The sequence below is a fragment of the Balaenoptera physalus genome (assembly GCF_965194825.1).
Source record: "Balaenoptera physalus genome assembly, chromosome: 1".
NCBI classification, from domain to species: domain Eukaryota; kingdom Metazoa; phylum Chordata; class Mammalia; order Artiodactyla; family Balaenopteridae; genus Balaenoptera; species Balaenoptera physalus.
In genome coordinates this window covers 29,149,987-29,169,446 of record NC_138882.1, presented here as the reverse complement: position 1 = coordinate 29,169,446, position 19,460 = coordinate 29,149,987, and the positions used below count along the sequence as shown (strand labels likewise).

General features: G+C 33.3%; 1 protein-coding gene and 1 pseudogene across 7 annotated transcripts in view; one reads left to right on the top strand and one right to left on the bottom strand.

The window, feature by feature from the left end:
- The window catches only part of AKT3 (AKT serine/threonine kinase 3), a 392,413-nt gene that overhangs the window by 63,253 nt on the left and 309,700 nt on the right, over positions 1 to 19,460 (bottom strand). For all 6 annotated transcript variants that reach the window (XM_082470477.1, XM_082470480.1, XM_082470479.1 and 3 more), the window contains one exon: positions 17,088 to 17,175. In XM_082470477.1, coding sequence (XP_082326603.1) covers positions 17,088 to 17,175 — 88 coding nt within the window. The remainder of the gene's footprint in view (positions 1 to 17,087; positions 17,176 to 19,460) is intronic.
- LOC309637802 (zinc finger CCCH domain-containing protein 15 pseudogene) lies at positions 8,357 to 10,196 on the top strand (annotated as a pseudogene). The gene is made up of 2 exons: positions 8,357 to 8,460; positions 8,551 to 10,196. The product of its transcript is annotated as a zinc finger CCCH domain-containing protein 15 pseudogene (transcript).

The following is a 19,460-nucleotide window of genomic DNA, read 5'->3' as shown; positions in this document are numbered from 1 at the left end:
ACTAAATAAATTGAATTTCTTTACTCTAGGTTCAGATGGCTTCACAGGACATTCTATCAACATTTAAAGAAGAAATAAGAGCAATTCTATGCAAACTTTTCCATAAAATGGAAGAGGGAACACCACTTATTTTTGGATTATCCTGATTCTAAGAGCAGATAGTACATGAAAAGAAAAATATAGCCCAATATTTCCTATGACTATAAATGCAAAATCCTTAACAAAATACTAAACTAATCTAGCAATATATAAAAAAGATAATATACCATGATTGTTTAGAGGTTTACCACAGGCATGCAAGTGAAAATCAATCAATGTGAGTCAATGTATTAATAAACTAAGGTAGAAACATCACATAGTTATCTCAATGAATGCAGAAAAAAAGCATTCAACAAAATCCAGCATTTATTCATAATAAAAATGTTCATGAAATAGAAACAGCAGACAATTTTGTCAACCTAAGAGATGGCATGCTTAAAAAAAACCTATAGCTAATATCATAATCAGAAGGGGAAATGTAAATTCTATCTCCCCCAAATTAGTAATAATTAAATATCTGTTCTCACCATCTCTATACAACATTGTTCTGGCAATCCTAGTTAATGCAATAAGGTAAGAAAAAGAAGAAATAAAAGGCATACAAGTTGGAAATAGATGACATGATCATCTATGTAGACTACCTCCTAAAAAAAAGGTACTAAAACTATTAAGTACATTTGAACCTGATAAACTAGTGACATACACATAAAACCTCCACTAAAGACCTATTTACCTCAGTTTCCTCGGTTTCTTTTACTCAGTACCTAATGCCTGACTTTCAACAAAACATTATAAGACATATTAAAAGATAAAAAATATATTTTCAAGATGCAGAGCAAGCCTCAAATATGGCAGAGAGAGATGTTGGAATTATGAGAACAGGAATTTGAAGCAGCTATGATCAATATACTAAAGGCTTTAGCAGAAAAAGTTGACTATATGCAAGAACAGATGGATAATATAAGTAGATAAATGGAATCTCTAAGAAAGCATCAAAGGAAATGCTAGCAATCAAAAACACCATCACAGAAATTAAGAATGCTTTTGATAGGCTCACCAATAGTCAGAACACAGCCAAGGACAGAATCAGTGAGCTTGAAGAAATGTTAATAGAAACTTTCAAAACTGAAATGCAAAGAGAAAAAAGAATAAAAAAGAACAGAATATCCAAGAATTGTGAGACAATTATAAAAGATGTAATGTATGTGTAATGGGAGTATGAGGAGAGAGAGAATGGAACAAAAGAAATATTTGAAGCAATAACAGTATTCCAAAATTAGTGCTAGGCACCATACTACAGGTCCTGGAAGTTCAGAGAATATCAGTCTAGATAAGTACCCCCAAATCTACACTTAGCCATCGGTATAGCCATTTAACCTGAAGAAAATCAAAGACAAAGATAAAATCTTGAGAGAAGGCAGAAATGGGTGTGTGTGCGTGCGCATGCGCACACACACAGCAAAAAACTTTATCTATAACGGTGCAAAGCTAAGAATTACATTGAATTTCTCTTCAGTAATCTTGCAAGCAATGAAAAATGGAGTGAAATACTTAGTGTTGAAAGACAAAAGCATCAACCCAGAATTCTGTATATAGCAAAATTATCCTTCAAAAATAAGGAAAAATAAAGACTTTCCCAGACAAAAAACTGACGCAATTTGTCACCAGGAGACCTACCTTGCAAAAACTGTTAAAAGAAATTCATCAAAAAGAAGGCAAATGATAGAGGTCAGAAACTTAGATTTACATAAAGAAAGGAAGTGTATTAAAGAAGGAATACACGAAGATTAAATATTTTTTTCCATATTCTTAGTTAAAATAATTAGACAAAAGTTTGTTCATTTTGAGTTTATTTTTGTGTATGGTATTAGGGAGTGTTCTAATTTCATTCTTTTACATACAGCTGGTGAAGCAACCAACAAGGGATTAATCTCCAAAATATATAAACAGCTCATGCAGCTCAATATCAAAAAAACAAACAACCCAATCAAAAAATGGGTGGAAGACCTAAATAGACATTTCTCCAAAGAAGACATACGGATGGCCAACAAACACATGAAAATATGCTCAACATTAATTATTAGAGAAATGCAAATCAAAACTAAAATGAGGTATCACCTCACACCGGTCAGAATGGCCATCATCAAAAAATCTACAAACAATAAATGCTGGAGAGGGTGTGGAGAAAAGGAAACCCTCATGCATTGTTGGTGGGAATGTAAATTGATACAGCCATTATGAAGAAGAGTACGGAGGTTCTTAAAAAACTAAAAATAGAATTACCATATGACCTAGCAATCCCACTACTGGGCATATACCCTGAGAAAACTACAATTCAAAAAGACACATGCACCCCAAGGTTCTCTGCAGCACTATTTATAACAGCCAGGACATGGAAGCAACCTAAATGTCCATTAACAGAGGAATGGATAAAGAAGATGTGGTACATATATACAATGGAATATTACTCAGCCATAAAAAGGAACGAAATTGGGTCATTTGTAGAGATATGTATGGACCTTGAGACTGTCCTACAGAGTGAAGTAAGTCAGAAAGAGAAAAACAAATGTTGTATATTAATGCATATATGTGGAACCTAAAATTGGTATAGACGATCTTATTTACAAAGCAGAAATAGAGACACAGATGTAGAGAACAAACGTATAGATACCAAGGGGGAAATGGGGGGGGGTGGGACAAACTGGGAGATTGGGATTGACATATATACACTATTGATACTATGTATAAAATAGATAACTAATGAGAACCTACTGTATAGCACAGGGAACTCTACTCAATGCTCTGTGGTGACCTAAATGAGAAGGAAATCCAAAAAAGAGGGGATATATTTATACATATAGCTGCTTCACTTTGCTGTAAAGTATAAACTAACACAATATTGTAAAGCAACCATACTCTAATAGAAAAAAAAAAAGTTTGTTATGGGACTTCCCTGGTGGTCCATTGGTTAAGACTCTGTGCTCCCAATGCAGGGAGCATGCGTTTGATCCCTGGTCAGGGAACTAAGAGCCTGAAGCTGCATAACGCAGCCAAAAAAAAAAGTTTGTTCAAAATAATAATGCAACAATATATACAATAATTCCAGCTTATGGAAAAGTGACATTAATGACACCAATGTTATAAGGAAGTTGTACTATCCATGAAGTGGTATAGTATTATTTGAAAAAGCCCTTGAATTAGTTATAAATATAGACTGCAAACTCTAAGGTCAAGCACTAAAAAAATTTAAAAGAAGTGTAAATGATAAGTTAAGAGAGAAGGAAAAATGCAGTCTTAGAAAACGCTCCCTTAAAACCAAGCAAGTCAGAAAAAAAGTAAAAAGTGGAAAAGAAAAGAGGATACAAAGAACAGGACAATGAATAGAAAATAATTTCAACTATTAATTCAATGAACAGATATTAATTCAACTATGTCAATGCCACTTTAAATGTCAATGTCTAAAAACAACTAAAAGACAAAGACTGTCAGAGCGGATAAAAAAACAAGACCCAACCATAAGTTATCTACAAGAAATCCACTTTAAATATACACACATAGAGATTAAAAGTGAGGGGATACCTATTTAAATCTTCTGCCCATTTTTTGATTGGGTTGTTTGTTTTTTTGATATTGAACTACATGAGCTGTTTGTACATTTTGGAGATTAATTCCTTGCCAGTCATATCATTTGCAAATATTTTCTCGCATTTTGCAGGTTGTCTTCGTTTTGTGTATGGTATCCTTTGCTGTGCAAAACCTTTTAAGTTTAATTAGGTCCGATTTGTTTATTATTATTTTTTCCATTACTCTAGGAGATGAATCCAAAAAGATATTGCTCAAACAGTGTGCTGCCTACGTTTTCCTCTAGGATTTTTATAGTATCTCGTCTTACATTTAGGTCTTTAATCCATTTTGAGTTTATTTTTGTGTATGGTGTTAGAGAATGTTCTCATTTCATTCTTTTACATGTAGCTGTCCAAAGAAGACACACAGATGGCCAAAAGGCACATGAAAAGATGCTCAACATCACTAATTGTTAGAGAAATGCAAATCAAAACTACAATGAGGTACCACCTCACACTGCTCAAAATGGCCAACATCAAAAAGTCTACACATAATAAATGCTGGAGAGGGTGTGGAAAAAAAGGAACCCTTCTTCACTGTTGGCAGGAATGTAAATTGGTGCAGCCACTATGGAGAACAGTATGGAGGCTTCTTAAAAACTAAAAATAGAGCTACCATATGATCCTGCAATCCCACTCCCAGGCATATATCCAGAGAAAGTCATAATTCAAAAAGATACATGAGGTTCATAGCATCACTATTCACAATAGACAAGACATGAAAGCAACCTGAATGTCCATTGACAGATGAATGGATAAAGAAGATGTGGTGTATACACATACAATGGAATATTGCTCAGCCATAAAAAAGAATGAAATAATGCCATTTGCAGCAACATAGATGGACCTAGAGATTATCATACTAAGTGAAGTAACATAAGTCAGACAGTGAAAGATAAATATCATATGATATCGCTTATATGTGGAACCTAAAAAAAAAAAAAAAAAGTTACAAATGAACTTATTTCCAAAACAGAAAGACACTCACAGACATAGAAAACAAACTTATGGTTACCAAACGGGAAAGGGGGTGGGGGGAGAGATAAATTATGAGGTTGGCATTAACACTACTGCATATAAAATAGATAACCAACAAGAATCTACTGTATAGCACAGGGAACTATACTCAATATTTTGAATAACCTATAAGGGAAGAGTATCTGAAGACAAAAAAATATACATATGTATAAATGAATTGCTGGGCTGTACACCTGAAGCTAACAGGATATTGTAAATCAACTGTATTCTATAAAAAAAAAAAGACAAACTAATGTGATCTAAGACTGCATTAACTGCAGGTTAAAAAATAAGTAAGGGAAACAATGGTAACACTTATCAAAAGAAAGCTGGAGTAGCTATATTAATTTCAGACAGAGCCGACTTCAGAGTAATGAAAATTATCACAGATAAAAAGAGACATTACATAATGATAAAGGGGTTAATTCTCCAAAAAGATGTAACAATGCTTAATGTGTATGCATGTAACAAGAGAGTTTCAAAATACAATGGACAAAAACTGATAGAACTGCAAGGAGAAATAGATTAATTCACTATTACAGTTGGAGACTTTAACATCCCTTTATCAGTAACTGACAGATGCAGCAGGCAGAAAATTAGTAAGGACTGAAAAGCACCATCAGCCAACTGGATCTAACTGATATTTATAGACTACCTTCTCCAACAACAGTAGCAATACACATTCTTCTTAAGCTCACAGAACATTCACCAAGACAAACCATATTCTAGGCCATAAAACACACCTTAAAAAATTTAAAAGAACAGAAATCATACAAAGGTATGCTCTCAAACCACAACAGAATTAAATTGGCAATCAATAAGTTAAAGATATCTGGAAAAACTCCAAATACTTAGAGATTAAATAATATAGTTCTAAATAACATATAGGTCAAATAAGATGTCTTAAGAAGAATTTAAATATATTTTTAACCAAACAAAAATGAAAATACAACTTATCAAAATTTGTGGGATGCAGTAAAAACAGTATATATAGGAAAAAGTATAGCATTGAATCATACATTTGAAAAGAAAGATCTAAAAACAATAATCTACACTTCCAGTTTAGGAAACCAGTAATAGAAGAGCAAATAAAATCTGAAATAAGGAGAAGAAAATAAATAAAAATGAGAGCATAAATCCATAAATTTGAAAATTGAAAACTGATAGAGAAAATCACCAAAATCACAAGCTGGCTCTTTCAAAAGATCAACAAAGTTGATGAACATCTGCCACATTAAGAAAGAAATTGCATTTCTATCAGGCCTTCTGGCATTTCTAATAGTGTTTTGTGCACATAAATGCTATTTGGTGCAAAAATTTTACTTTTTATGTTGGAGATCATACTATTGTTCATTATGCCCAAACTGACTTCTCCCATTTAATATTTACGTGTTGAAATCTACTTAGCTCAAAATTATAATTGTCTCTGTTTACTTTTTGTGACATTTGACTGTTAAACCTCTATTCATCCTCTTAATTTTTCCACTTTTCTGTGTAATTTTGTTTTAGGTGAGATTCTTGTACAGAACATCTAGTTATATTTTGTTTTTAACCCACTTGAGAGCTTTTACAGCTTAAACCATTTGCATTTCATATCACAACTAACGTTAGTTTTGACAGCTGTCTGTGTTCTTTTATATCCTCAGTGCAATGCCTCACAATCAACAGAAGAGAGTAATTTTAAAGTTAAACTGTCAGAACATTTGGTAGATATTTGTGGCTCATCTTTCTTTGACCTGAAGTTTTAGACTGAACCACCATTTGAGTAGGATAAGGAGAATATCAACATGAAGCTACCTAGAAGCATCTTTTTAGCTTCTCTCTCTTCTTTATTAGTGTTCATGTTATACTTGTCTAACCTTGCTTTACTTATGAAAACAATAACAATCACTAACATTGGCATGACTGCCATCAATCACCAAACTCCTCATGCTGAGTTTTTCAACCAGAAAATAGAGTCATGATTCAGTCAGAAAAGTGCCACTGCAACTTTTTAAATAATACTTCACAAAGGACCTTGACACACCTTACAAAAATGTGTCCTCAAACCAACTCCCATTCCTGACCATGGATATTTTTTGATACTCAATCATAGCTCTCAGTGTTCTCATACCTTCCCTCCCCCTGTGTCTCTCTCCCTAAGTCTCCTCCCCTTTCCCATTTATTTTCTCATTCCTCTCCTTTTTATAGAGGAAATCCATTCCCACAACTTTAAATTAATTGAATTTCCTTATTGATTCTTGCTCTCATTTCCAAATGTTAGTGCTGTATTTCTAGCCCTGAAATAATTCCATTTAAAATTAAATTATTACAAAAACCAGCAATAATCCTCCCCCATTTCCCCAGGATTGTCATACTGGATTACTAATTCTTACTTCTTTAAAATATCTATAGGGGCTTCCCTGGTGGCGCAGTGGTTGAGAATCTGCCTGCTAATGCAGGGGACACGGGTTCGAGCCCTGGTCTGGGAAGATCCCACATGCCGCAGAGCAGCTGGGCCCGTGAGCCACAGCTACTGAGCCTGCGCGTCTGGAGCCTGTGCTCCGCAACAAGAGAGGCCGCGATAGTGAGAACCCCGTGCATCGCGATGAAGAGTGGCCCCCACTTGCCGCAACTAGAGGAAGCCCTCGCACAGAAACAAGGACCCAACACAGCCAAAATAAATAAATAAATAAATAAATAAATAATTAAAGGTGCTAATAATTAAAAAAATAAATAAATAAAATATCTATAGAATTCACATTTCTTTTTCCTTCCTCATTGCCTTTATTCTGTTTCATTGGACTCTACTGCTTAACACTTGTATCATTGCAGCAATCTCTAAATCAGATTCTCTTTTCCAAACTCTTCTGCCTAAGTCTATACCAACAAACTTGAAAAGGTCCAATCATCTTATGTCATTCCCCTACTTCAGGATTTATAATTCTGGCGAGTAGGTGGATCAATCAAACATGAGCTAAATTTTCAAGAAATGATATCAAATTAACAGGCTCAATTCTCCATTTTCTGCATCTACCATAAATTGCTGGTTCTTCCCAGCTTCAGAATTATTTCATGCACTTCAATCATAATGACTCTATTTCTTCTTACACTTGTCTCCCCTCTAAAATGTCACATTCCCATCAATTCCAAGCCTATATTTCCTTCAAATGCATTCTTTTTTCCATGAATATTTCCAAATTAGGGGGATCATGTCTTAGACACGGAGCTAAATGAGCTTTAGAGTAAAGGCTAAAGAAAAACAATGAAGAAGAAAAAACAAAACAAAAAACAATACCAGATGGACGCACGGATCTACATAAAGGAATGGAGAGTGCTACTAGTAGTAAATATAAAGCATTTTTCAGCACATTAAAATATAATTGTCTAAAGCTAAAGAGAATTATGATGTATTGTGATGTTTATAACATGTGAAAGTAAAATATATGAAAATGATAGCATAAAGAATGGAAGGGGAAACAGAAATATGCTATTGAAAGTGATATGTTTATAATATTAACTGAAGGTACAGTGTGATAAGTTAAGCATATATATGGAAAACTCTAAAACAATCTCAAGAGAAGAAAACAAAGGAGTATAGCTAATGACACAATAGCTCAGATAAAATGGAATCATAAAAATATTCAATAAATCCAAAAGAACGCAGATAAAGAAACAAATAAAAAACAAACTGCAAGATGGCAGATTTCAACCCAACTATGTCAATAATCGAATTAAATAAAAATGGGCTGCACATTCCATTAAAAGTCATATATTATCTAATGAATAAGAAAAAATCAAGGTATGGTACAGTGATTAAGGTGGCTGTGTGTTCATCTTCCTCCTCCTGCCATGGGTTCAGATCCCCTGATGGTATCCAACTGTGCTGAAGTCTGGCTGGTGTCAACTGTCTCCACAATGCCCCCTGCCCCCCAACCAAGAAACCTGCTCAGGCTGGGGGAAGCAAAAAAGTGGAGTAGAAAAAGAAGATTATTGGAGACAAAACTTTTGGTCTAAAGAACAAGAAAGGAGCAAAGCAACAAAAGTTTATCAAGGCTGTCACTCATCAAGTTCAATTTGGTCAACAAAATCCACATCAGGTAGCATAAAGGGAAGCCAAAGAGAAACTGAAGAAAGATGACAAGAAGTAAGAATTGCAAGAGCTAAATGAGCTATTCAAATCTGTAGTTGCTGCTCAAAAACTAAGTAAGGGTGCAGATCCTGAATCTGTGGTACGTGCATGGGCAGAGCACTAAAGGAGATAAGTATAAGTTCTCTCATGACTTGACTGTGGTGAGAAAATGTGATGCAAGCAGTGAAGAACTTGAAAAGTATACTACAGTTAATTGGGATGAGGAAAAAACTGGAAGAAGCAGTGAGTAACAAGCACAGTGAGGCAGAAAAGAAAAACTCCTAAACTGTTAGTGTGCAGACATTTCTTTGAAGCTACTGAAAACAACAGATATGGCTGGCTTTGGATATGCCATGGAGGGGGAGATATTTGCATGTATCATGATACACTTCCTCCTGGATTTGTATTGTATTGTATTTATATTGTATTGTATATTTTTATCTTTTATGAAAAGAAAGAAGAGAAAGAACAGAGAATTTCATTAGAAGATCTAATTGAAAAAGTGTTCTGCCCTAGGTCCAAATGCTGCCAAAATAACTCCAGAATCTTTTCTTATATGCAAGGAAAAAACAAGAAGAGATTGATAAACTTAAGCAAGGAATGGAAAGAAGGAAAGCAGACTTCAAAACAGGGTAGGCACTAGTTTTCAGTAGTTGTGAGATGTTTGAATTTCATCCTGAGCTGATGATAATGAGGAGGAAGCAGACGATACCTGTTACACCCAGGGAACAAGTGGAGATGAGGCTGATGATTCAATGAGCGATGTAGATGAGACAGGTATTACTGTAGCCAGTCTTGAAAGATTTCAGTACACATTCTTCAGAAAGAGATAAAAACAAATTAAGCAAAGCTTACAGAGGTAGGGCTAAAAATGGCAAAAGAAGTGATCTGGAAGAAGACAATGAAGGGAAGGGACAGAAAAATGGAGCCATCGATGCTATTCCTATTGATGAAAACCTTTTTGGGGGAAGATGTGGATGATCTAAAAGAACTTAAACACACTTGATTTAGAAGAATGACATCATACAAGTCAATGAAAAAATTAAGCCAGCTCAGCATGGTTGAAATTGACTACATTAATTTTTCCACCTGGAATTCTTCAATAGGATGTTTATTTTCCATGCAGATCCTGGTGGGCTTACTTGCCTCCAAAAAAGGAATATTCTCCCTAACTCCTGTATTCTGACTTTGGCTACATCTCATAGTAAGTTCAGAGTAGTTCATGATAAACTGAAAATGACTGATTGTTCTAACTGTCCACTCAGGTAGGAAGTGTAATTGCCCTTCAAGCTCCTGATTTTCATTGGGCATGTATTATTACAAGGACAACATAAATGTAAATTTAAAATACCCTTCATTTAACACAGTTTTTAATGAGTGATTTCATTTCTTTTGTATTTATATGTTTAAAAGACTGACTAGGGCTTCCCTGGTGGTGCAGTGGTTAAGAATCCACCTACCAATGCAGGGGACACGGGTTTGAGCCCTGGTCCGGGAAGATCCCACATGCCTCGGAGCAACTAAGGCCATGTGCCACAACTACTGAGCCTGCGCTCTAGAGCTCGCGAGCTACAATTACTGAAGCCTGTGAGTCTAGAGTCTGTGTTCCACAACAAGAGAAGCCACCACAATGAGAAGCCCGCACACCACAATGAAGAGCAGCCCCCGCTCACCACAACTAGAGAAAGCTCGCGCGCAGCAACGAAGACCCAAGGCAGCCAAAAATAAATAAATAAATTTATTAAAAAAAAAAAAGGACTGCCTAAAATATGAGCACTGTACTTCATAAAGAAAACCACAGATTTAGTATTGTATATCTTTGGACAATTTGATGGCAATTTAAAATGGAACTTCTTAAATCTCACAGGATCAGCTGCAGTAACCTATGTTTAATTTTTTTGTTGTTGTCGTTAATAACGTTGTAAATAAAATCCTCATACATTAAGTCCAAAAAAAAAGCAAGAATCAACTATATCATGTCTAAGCGAAAATACACTTAAATATAATGATATAGGTTAAAAATAACAAGATGGTAAAAATATACAAATTCAAAAGAAAGCTGGAGTACTTATATTAATGTCAGATAAAGTAGATTTCAAAACAAAGATTAATGCTACAAATATAAAAGAACACTTCATAATGAAAAAGGGGTAGATTCACTAAGAAGACATAGCAATCCTAAATGTGTATGTAACTAACAATGAAGCTTCAAAATTCAAGAAGCAGATCTAAAAAGAGAAACAAGCAAATCCACAATTATAGCTAAAGACTTCAATGATCCTTTTTCAGTAACTGATAGAACAAGTAGACATAAAATCAGTAATAATATAGGGGACATAAACAACACTGTCAATCATCTTGACCTAATGGATACTGGTAGAATATTTTATGCAATATAAGTAGAATACACATTTTTTTCAAGTGTGTATGAAACATACACCAAGATAAACCATTTTATCGACCATAAAACAAATCTCAATAAATTTTAAAGGATTAATATCATATGAAATATGTTTTCCAACCATAGATAAGTAGGAATCAATAACAGAAAGATGTCTGAAAAATCCATATATTTGGAAATTGTGAACAACACTCTCCTGAATAATCCCTGAGTTAAGAAGGAATCACAAGAAGAACTAAAAATATTTTGAAATGAAAAGACAACAATATCAAAATTCGCAAAGCATGGCTAACTGTCCTTAGATAGAAACACAGCATTAAGTGCTTATGCTAGAAAAAAGAGAAAGGTCTCAAGCCAATCATCTTAGCTTTCTCCTAAAGAAGATAGAGAAAGAAAAGCAACATCAACTCAAAAGAAGCAGAATAAAGATGAGAATTAATGACTTTGAACACAGAAAAACAATATACCAATATCAGGAATAAAAGAAGTCATCACTACATATACAACAAACACTATAAAGATATAAAGAGAATATTGCAAACATTTTTAAGCCAATAAATTAGCAAACTTAGATGACAAATTCCTTGAAAGCCATAAAATACCAAAACTCAATCAAGAAAAAACAGATAACCAGAATAGTCCCTTAACTATTCAAGAATAACCAGAGTAGTCCCTTAACTATTCAAGAATTAAGTTCATAGTTAACAAACCTCCCAACAATGAGAAAACTCTAGGCCCAAGAGGCTTTACTGGTAAATTCTACCAAAGATTTAAGGAACATTTAATATAAATTCTACAGAAACAATTCCATACAACTGAAGAGGAGGGCATACTTCTCAACTCATTTTAAAAAGGTAAACATGATCCTGAAATGAAAACCATACAAAGACATTCTAAGAAAAGAAGATGACGCCTCAGTATCATGAATGATTTAAGCATGCAAAGAACCCTTTAAAAAACACATTGTATCAAATCTAGCAATACATAATAAGGATAATATCATAAGTAAGCAGATTTTCCCTCAGGAATAGAAGGTTCATTTAACATTAGAAAAACAATCAATACAATTCACCATTTTAACAGAATATAAAGGAGAAAAACCATATGATCATCGCAATAGATGCAAAAAACTTTTTATAAAATTCAACACTTATTCATGATAAAAACTGTTACCATACTAGGAATAGAAGGAACTTCCCCAACCCAATAAAGGAGGTATTAAAAACCCTACACTTAGATCAAAGTTTTATAACTTGTTATACTGAAATAATTTTAGGCTTAGGAAAGACTTAGAAAAATAGTACAAATAGTTCCCATATACCCTTTACACACCTTCCCCTGATGCTAACAGTTTATACAGCCATAGTACAGTTATCAAAACTAATAAATAAAATTGGTACAAAAGTATTAACTACCAAATTTATTTAGATTTCACCAGTTTTTCCACTTATGGCCCTTTTCTATTCCAAGATCCAATCTAGAATCCCACATTGCATTTAGTCATCATGCCACCTTAGTCTCTTCCAATCTGTGAAAGTTCCACAATCATTCCTTGCCTTTCATGAAGCTGACACTTTTGAGGGTTTCTTAGGTTTTCTCATGATTATACTGAGGTTATGCATTTTGAGGAAAAATAGTACAAAAGTGATACAGCCTTCTCAGGGCATCATATCATGGGTTATAATGATTTCAGTGTCTTATTACTGGTGATATTAATCTTGATCACTTGGTTTAAGACTGTTTGCCAGGGCTTTTTACTGTAAAATTACTCTTTTAATCTTTGTAAATAAGTATTTGGGGAAAGATACGTTGACACTATGCAAATATCCTCCTTCTTAAACTTTTGCCCACTAATTTTAACATTCATTGGTGAATCTTGCATACAGCAATTTTTATTCTGGTGTTTTAATGGTAATTTTCTATTTCCCTGATTCCTTCTACATTTATTAACTGGAATTCACCTATAATGAAGACATGTCTCTTCTCAATATTTTATCTATTTGTTCAATCATTAATTTCTGCAGTATAGACTCATGGATATGTATCTTATATTTTTGGTCATATACAATATTTGTTTTGCTACTGAAATTGTTCCAGCTTTCACCACTGGGAATTATTTAAGGTTGGCTCCTGTGTCCTACAAACATGCACCTTTTTCCATCTACCTTTGTTTTTTTATTTTCTGGTACCACAGAATTCCTTGGGCTCTTCTTTCATTTTCCCCATCCCAGCTGTGGGATCAACTACTTCTCCAAATAACCTTGGTTCTTTTTACTGGAGAATGACGTTTAGTAATGAAGGTTTCAGCGCTAGATGTGATTAACGTCATATTTGATGGTAAAAAATGTTTTCTCCCTAAGATTAGAAACAAAGCCAGGATGTCAACTCTCATCATTTCTATTCCACTTTGTAGAAAGGTCCTACCCAATATAATAAGGCAAAATAAATAAATAAAATATGTGAAGATTGAAAATGAAGTAAAACTTTTTATTTATAGAAGAGATGCTCTCCTATTTAGATAACCCTAAGTCACGTACAAAAAAAGCTACTAAAACTAATAGCTTGTAGCATACAAGGTCAATATACAAAAATCAATCCTATTTCTACTGGTAGCAAACAATATGGAAATGAAATTTAAAAATACCATCCACATCAGAAGACATGAAATACTTATAGATAAATTTAACAAAATATGGGTAAGAACTAAACACTGAAAATTATGAAATATTACTGAGAGTAATTAAAGAAGACCTAAATAAATGGAGACGTATAGCATGTTCAAATGCCAATTCTTCCCAAATTTTTCTATAAATTGAACATAATCTCACAGAAAATCCCAGCAGACTTTTTTGTAGATGTTGACAAACTGAGTATAAATCTTATATAGAAATTTAACTAGATAAATTCATATTATAAAATATCCTACCAGAGAATCCTAAAGCTTGAAGATACTTCAAAGATCATAATTTTATGTGGGAGTAAAACAACTTGTCCATTTCCACACAAGAGGGAAGAAGCAGATCCAGGATGAGTATTTCCACCTTCCAGTATCAAGTTCTTTAGAGTGGTACATCATGATACTTGTCATTAAGATTAATTCACTTTTAACTTTGCCTAGGAAGAGATTTAGCTTTCCCCTAAAGATACCAGGATCTTTACATGTGCCTTCATCTCTAGGTTTGCCACAATATATAGAAAAATGGCCAAAAATCATGTAATAAATCTATAAAAGTCATAAATGTCCCAAAGCACATTAGTACAACTGTAATAAAAAAATACCTGATCTTAGAGATGAATTAACCTTTTATGAATAAGTTACGTGTTTTAAAGACATAGGACCCCTTAAAAACGTTTGAAAACACTAGAATTACAAATGAATTCATTAAAATAGCTACTGGCATTAGCATTCCTATAATTAATTCCTTGTTTGTTAGTGATACAATACAAACCCAAATAAAACCAATCGTATTTTCACATCCTTTTAGAAGGAGTCTCAAAATTTAAGCATGCTGCTATGACGCTGTTCTTCTTCAGGTGTGTGAAGATGGCTGAAAACATTAGTACCTTATCTGACATCCAGTATACTACCCACACCCCCAGAGTAAACCTGTAGCAGGCGTAAATGAGTGTAGAAACTTTGTGATTTTTGTGGTTGCGCTTCTTTATGCAAGATAGTTAACATCTTTGCTCAAATTAAGTAGCAACTATTTTTATCAACATACTAACAATTTAAACTCATTTCTTCACACATATCATCCAAAGCTGTGCTTTGGCAGCTCCTTCTCCTACCCTACTTGCTGGCTTCTCCAGTTCCATTCACCACAAGGGAGCTGCCTGGGTAGACATCTTAATAGTACCTTCGCTCTGGGCATGTTGAGCCCAGTGGAACAGTGACAGGATAAGCCTTGCTTCTTCACTGTGTGCTAAGTGGGTTCTCAGAGCGTTCTCTAGGTGATGCCAAACTACAATTTAACATGAAAAGCTGCATGCTGATGACGAAATCTTTGTAGCATATCTTACTCTCTGAATAGGACTGAAGAAAGTCCATGTTTTGCCCCTTCTTTAAGGTTAGCAGTGTCATACTGGTGCTCCACATTTGTCTCTTAAAGAAATTTTTCTTTCTGTCATATTTTGTTGTTGGTGGTTGTGGTGGAATCCTCCTTGGACAGGGTATATCAAAGGAATATTTAGTTGTGGCTTATAACTTTGTCTGCCAAAGAAAACCTCTGACCATATATTATTTCTAGGAGGCATGCCAAGATCTTGATACTTTTCAGATTTCTTTTTCAGGTTCTTTTTCTTTTAATTTAATTTTATTTATTTTTTTATACAGCAGGTTCTTATTAGTTATCTATTTTATACATATTAGTGTATATATGTCAATCCCAGTCTCCCAATTTCAGGTTCTTTTATATTGCACTGACATGATAAACAGTACATAGTGCATTAGGGGCTATATATGGATGCAACTCATAAAGAATATCATCAGTGTTATAAAGTGGATGTATACCTGTCTACATGAAGTTAATAAACACTGAGGAAACTTAAGAATGGTCACAAGCTTCTCATAAGATTTGAGAAGGATCCAATACTTACCTCAGTGCTTTATACATGGTAGAAACTCAGAAGTTTTTTTTTTTTTAACATCTTTATTGGAGCATAATTACTTCACAATGGTGTGCTAGTTTCTGCTCTATAACAAAGTGAATCAGCTATACATACACATATATCCCCATATCTCCTCTCTCTTGCATCTCCCTCCCACCCTCCCTATCCCACCCCGCTAGGTGGTCACAAAGCACCGAGCTGAAGAGATGTAAGTTTAATTGAAGTGAAGTTTGAGTAGAGGTATCGTAACATGGTGCAACTATTTTAAACACCTAGTTACAGGAAATGCTTACAAAATCACCATACTCCCTATTACTGTAACATAATACAAAAATGAAGTACTTGTCTCACTTCCTCATAACTCATATGATATCATTCTATCTTTAGGAATTAATAGAGAAGAATATTTGGCACAAAATAGACACTACATAAATGTTGACTGATATATGTTTTAGAGAAAAATATGGAAACCTGGAATAAATTGAAATGGAAGGACTAACTACACAAAATGACTAGATAAAGATTCTAAGCAAATGCTGAACTACATAAAAATTGCATAGTAAAATTTTTATATGAGCATTTGAAAATCAAAATATAAAAATCAGTGTCTATACTAACAATATCTGAAGTAGTAAAAATAAAATTAAAAAAATTTTAAAGATAGAACAAACACAATAATTTCCTGTTCCTAAACTTAAGTAAACGCTGCAGTATTAAAAACAAGTACTAAGCAGATTACAGTAAAAATAAAATCATATAATTTGTAGCATCCATTCTCTGGGTCTTTAAGTTCTGTTTCAAATAACAGAGATGTTCCAAAGAAGACAAATACATTTATTACTTTGTTAAATATTAAAACTAAATTGCTTTAAATTCCTTTTAAAATAAGAAATTGTATAAATAAATATGAAGAGTTCACTTTAAAATGAAAGGCATAGAGACAAAGTTTTAAAATTATGATTGTTTTGCTAGTTAGTTTTCCTGAAGAATAACATAACATTGGTGCCTTTATTTTTTATGAATTAAGGAAATGATGAGAAGCAAACTAACAAATTATTGTGATAAAAAAGGAAAATTGTTTGATCACATTGAATAAAATTTCAAAATGCATTTTGGGAGTCAAAACTATCGAGAAAATTTTGTGCTAAGAAGTCCTATATTCAATTAAATGACTGAGTAAAAATGAAAAATATAATTACATCATTAACTTTTATTCACTTAAAAATTTTTTTGCTGTAAATTCATTTTAACCAAAATATATAAACACTATGCCATGAAGATAACCTACCTTTTTATCATACACATCTTGCCAGTTTACTCCAGAAAAGAAACTGTGTCTCATAATTTCTTTTGCATCATCTGGTCCTCCACCAAGGCTGTGAGGACAGAAATAAAATTAAATGAGTATAAAACGTTTACGTAAGCTGAATGCATAACTACAAAGTTTTTGTGAAATGTAATTTTCTGTGTGTAAATAGTTCTTGTGATAAATAGCCATAAAAATAAAAAGCTTTTGTTGTAAGATCTAATTTTCCTAATATGCTATTAATAAGAACTAGCCTCAGGACAGTATGGTATTTGAAAAGAGCATAGGCTTTGGAGACAAACCTCAAACAGGCAACCGGCTCAGAAATTTATGAGGTGTATGACAATAAAAAAGTTGCTTAATCTCAGTTTTCTCATCTGTATACTGGGATTAATAATACCAGCCTGGAGGATTATTGCAAGGGTTAGAAATAACATTGAGTACCTAGCACAATCAATGGTAGCTACTGTCAATTCTATAAACCAAATTTATTTTAGAACGACTTTAGTCAAAATGCACCCTTGTTAACATAAATTCTGAAAAGACTAGATAATTACTTAGAAAAAACAATTTGGAGTGCATTGCTAACAGACAGAAACTCATGGACTATTTTCATATCTCAAATGAATTTTCACAGAAATGATAAATTTAATCTATGAAATATCACTGCAATGTAATATGCTATTCAAGTTTCAATATAAATTAAAAATTTTAAAATACTCCCACCCCATCTTTGAAGGTACTGTTATTCAACTGATACCTGACACAATCTGAAATTCAGGTGCTTTCTAGCTTTCTCAGTTTCATATAGTGCCTACTAGTCACTATGAAGAAAGGATGAGAGAAACAGAAAAAACAGAGAAGGAAGTAAGGTGGGAGGGAAAGAGGAAAAAGAGAAAAAAAGAAAGGACAGGGAAAGAAAAGAGGAAAAGAAAGGAAATCTATTTAAATCTGAATTTGATACAGCAAGTTTTATTTGATTTTACTCATCGTTAGGAATGATGTGTGCTGGTAAATGCTTAACAATAAGCTCTCTGAGGGAAATTATGTATATACAATATAATGCATTTTATATATATTATTATTTTTACTGATACAAGATGTGTGGAAGTAAAACATTATATAGTATTTCTAACCTCAAAATATATAAGCAAAATAGATAAGTAACCTCAAAAGCATAGATAAGAGTAAAATTTAACAACATTATTAAAGAGTGATGAGTTTTGAGTATTTTTTACCCGTGATTTTAATGTTCCTGATTTAACTGTAAGCTTATATAATTTAATTTTTAATAATGACTGTATTCAACAACCAGCTCACAAAATTTTTTAAATTTAACAATTGGTTATTCTAAGCTGGTACATTTCAACTCCCAACACAACACTGAGTAGGAAGAAACGCAAATAGCCCATAGAAAACAAACAATTATACAATTTTAATGAATTCTGGTTATTATTAGGTATAAGAAATACACGACTGGGAAGAATCCAGGATCCTCTGACACATTATCAGAATGGAAAACAAAACAATTAGCTGATATCTGAATATCTGTAGTGATGATCCCATAGTTCCCACTATCTAGGTCTCCTATCTCAAGATTCATACAGAATAAACTACACTCCTGATATGGAACTTTTAGATTGGATCAGATCATAATAGTTACATGCATATTTGCAACTTTCAGACTGGCAAATCTATATTTAGTTAACACTCGGCACTTGACTCCCTGACCTCACTCTTTTTCATTCTATTTCAAGTTGTATATGTCTCTCTCCTGGTAGAATGCAAATTCTTTGGAGGGGAGAGTTCAGTACTGGATTATCCAAAAAGCGTTTTAAAGCTTGTGCTTAGGGAGCCAGAAAAGCAGAAACACCAAAACACAGGCTTCTGAAAAGAATTATTCAACATTTCAAAGTATGCATTAAAGTAGTATGCACAAGAAAAATCAGCAGTTCATTGTATTTTCGTACATTTATGTTATTGTTTATTTCAATACTGTTTTCAATCTTAATTATATATATGAGATGATGGATGAGGTAGGAGTTGGAATGGAGAACCGTAATCATTTTTGTAATTAAAAGGTTTTAATTCAGCTTCAGTTTTTCATTTTTATGTCATCCCTCAATTCTCTAGCAATAGTTTGGCATTGGACATAGCCAGCATTTAATCTATATTTATCAGATACATATAAAATTAAAGTATCGGCCATGAATGCAATACAAAGACTAAGAATATAATCTTAGGCTGCCATTTTAGAAGTTGGTAGAGATTCTTTAACACAAGCTTCTTCAAAGTGTGAAACTGTCAAAAATTTCAACGTCAATGACTCCCTAATATACAATTTAAAACGTCAAA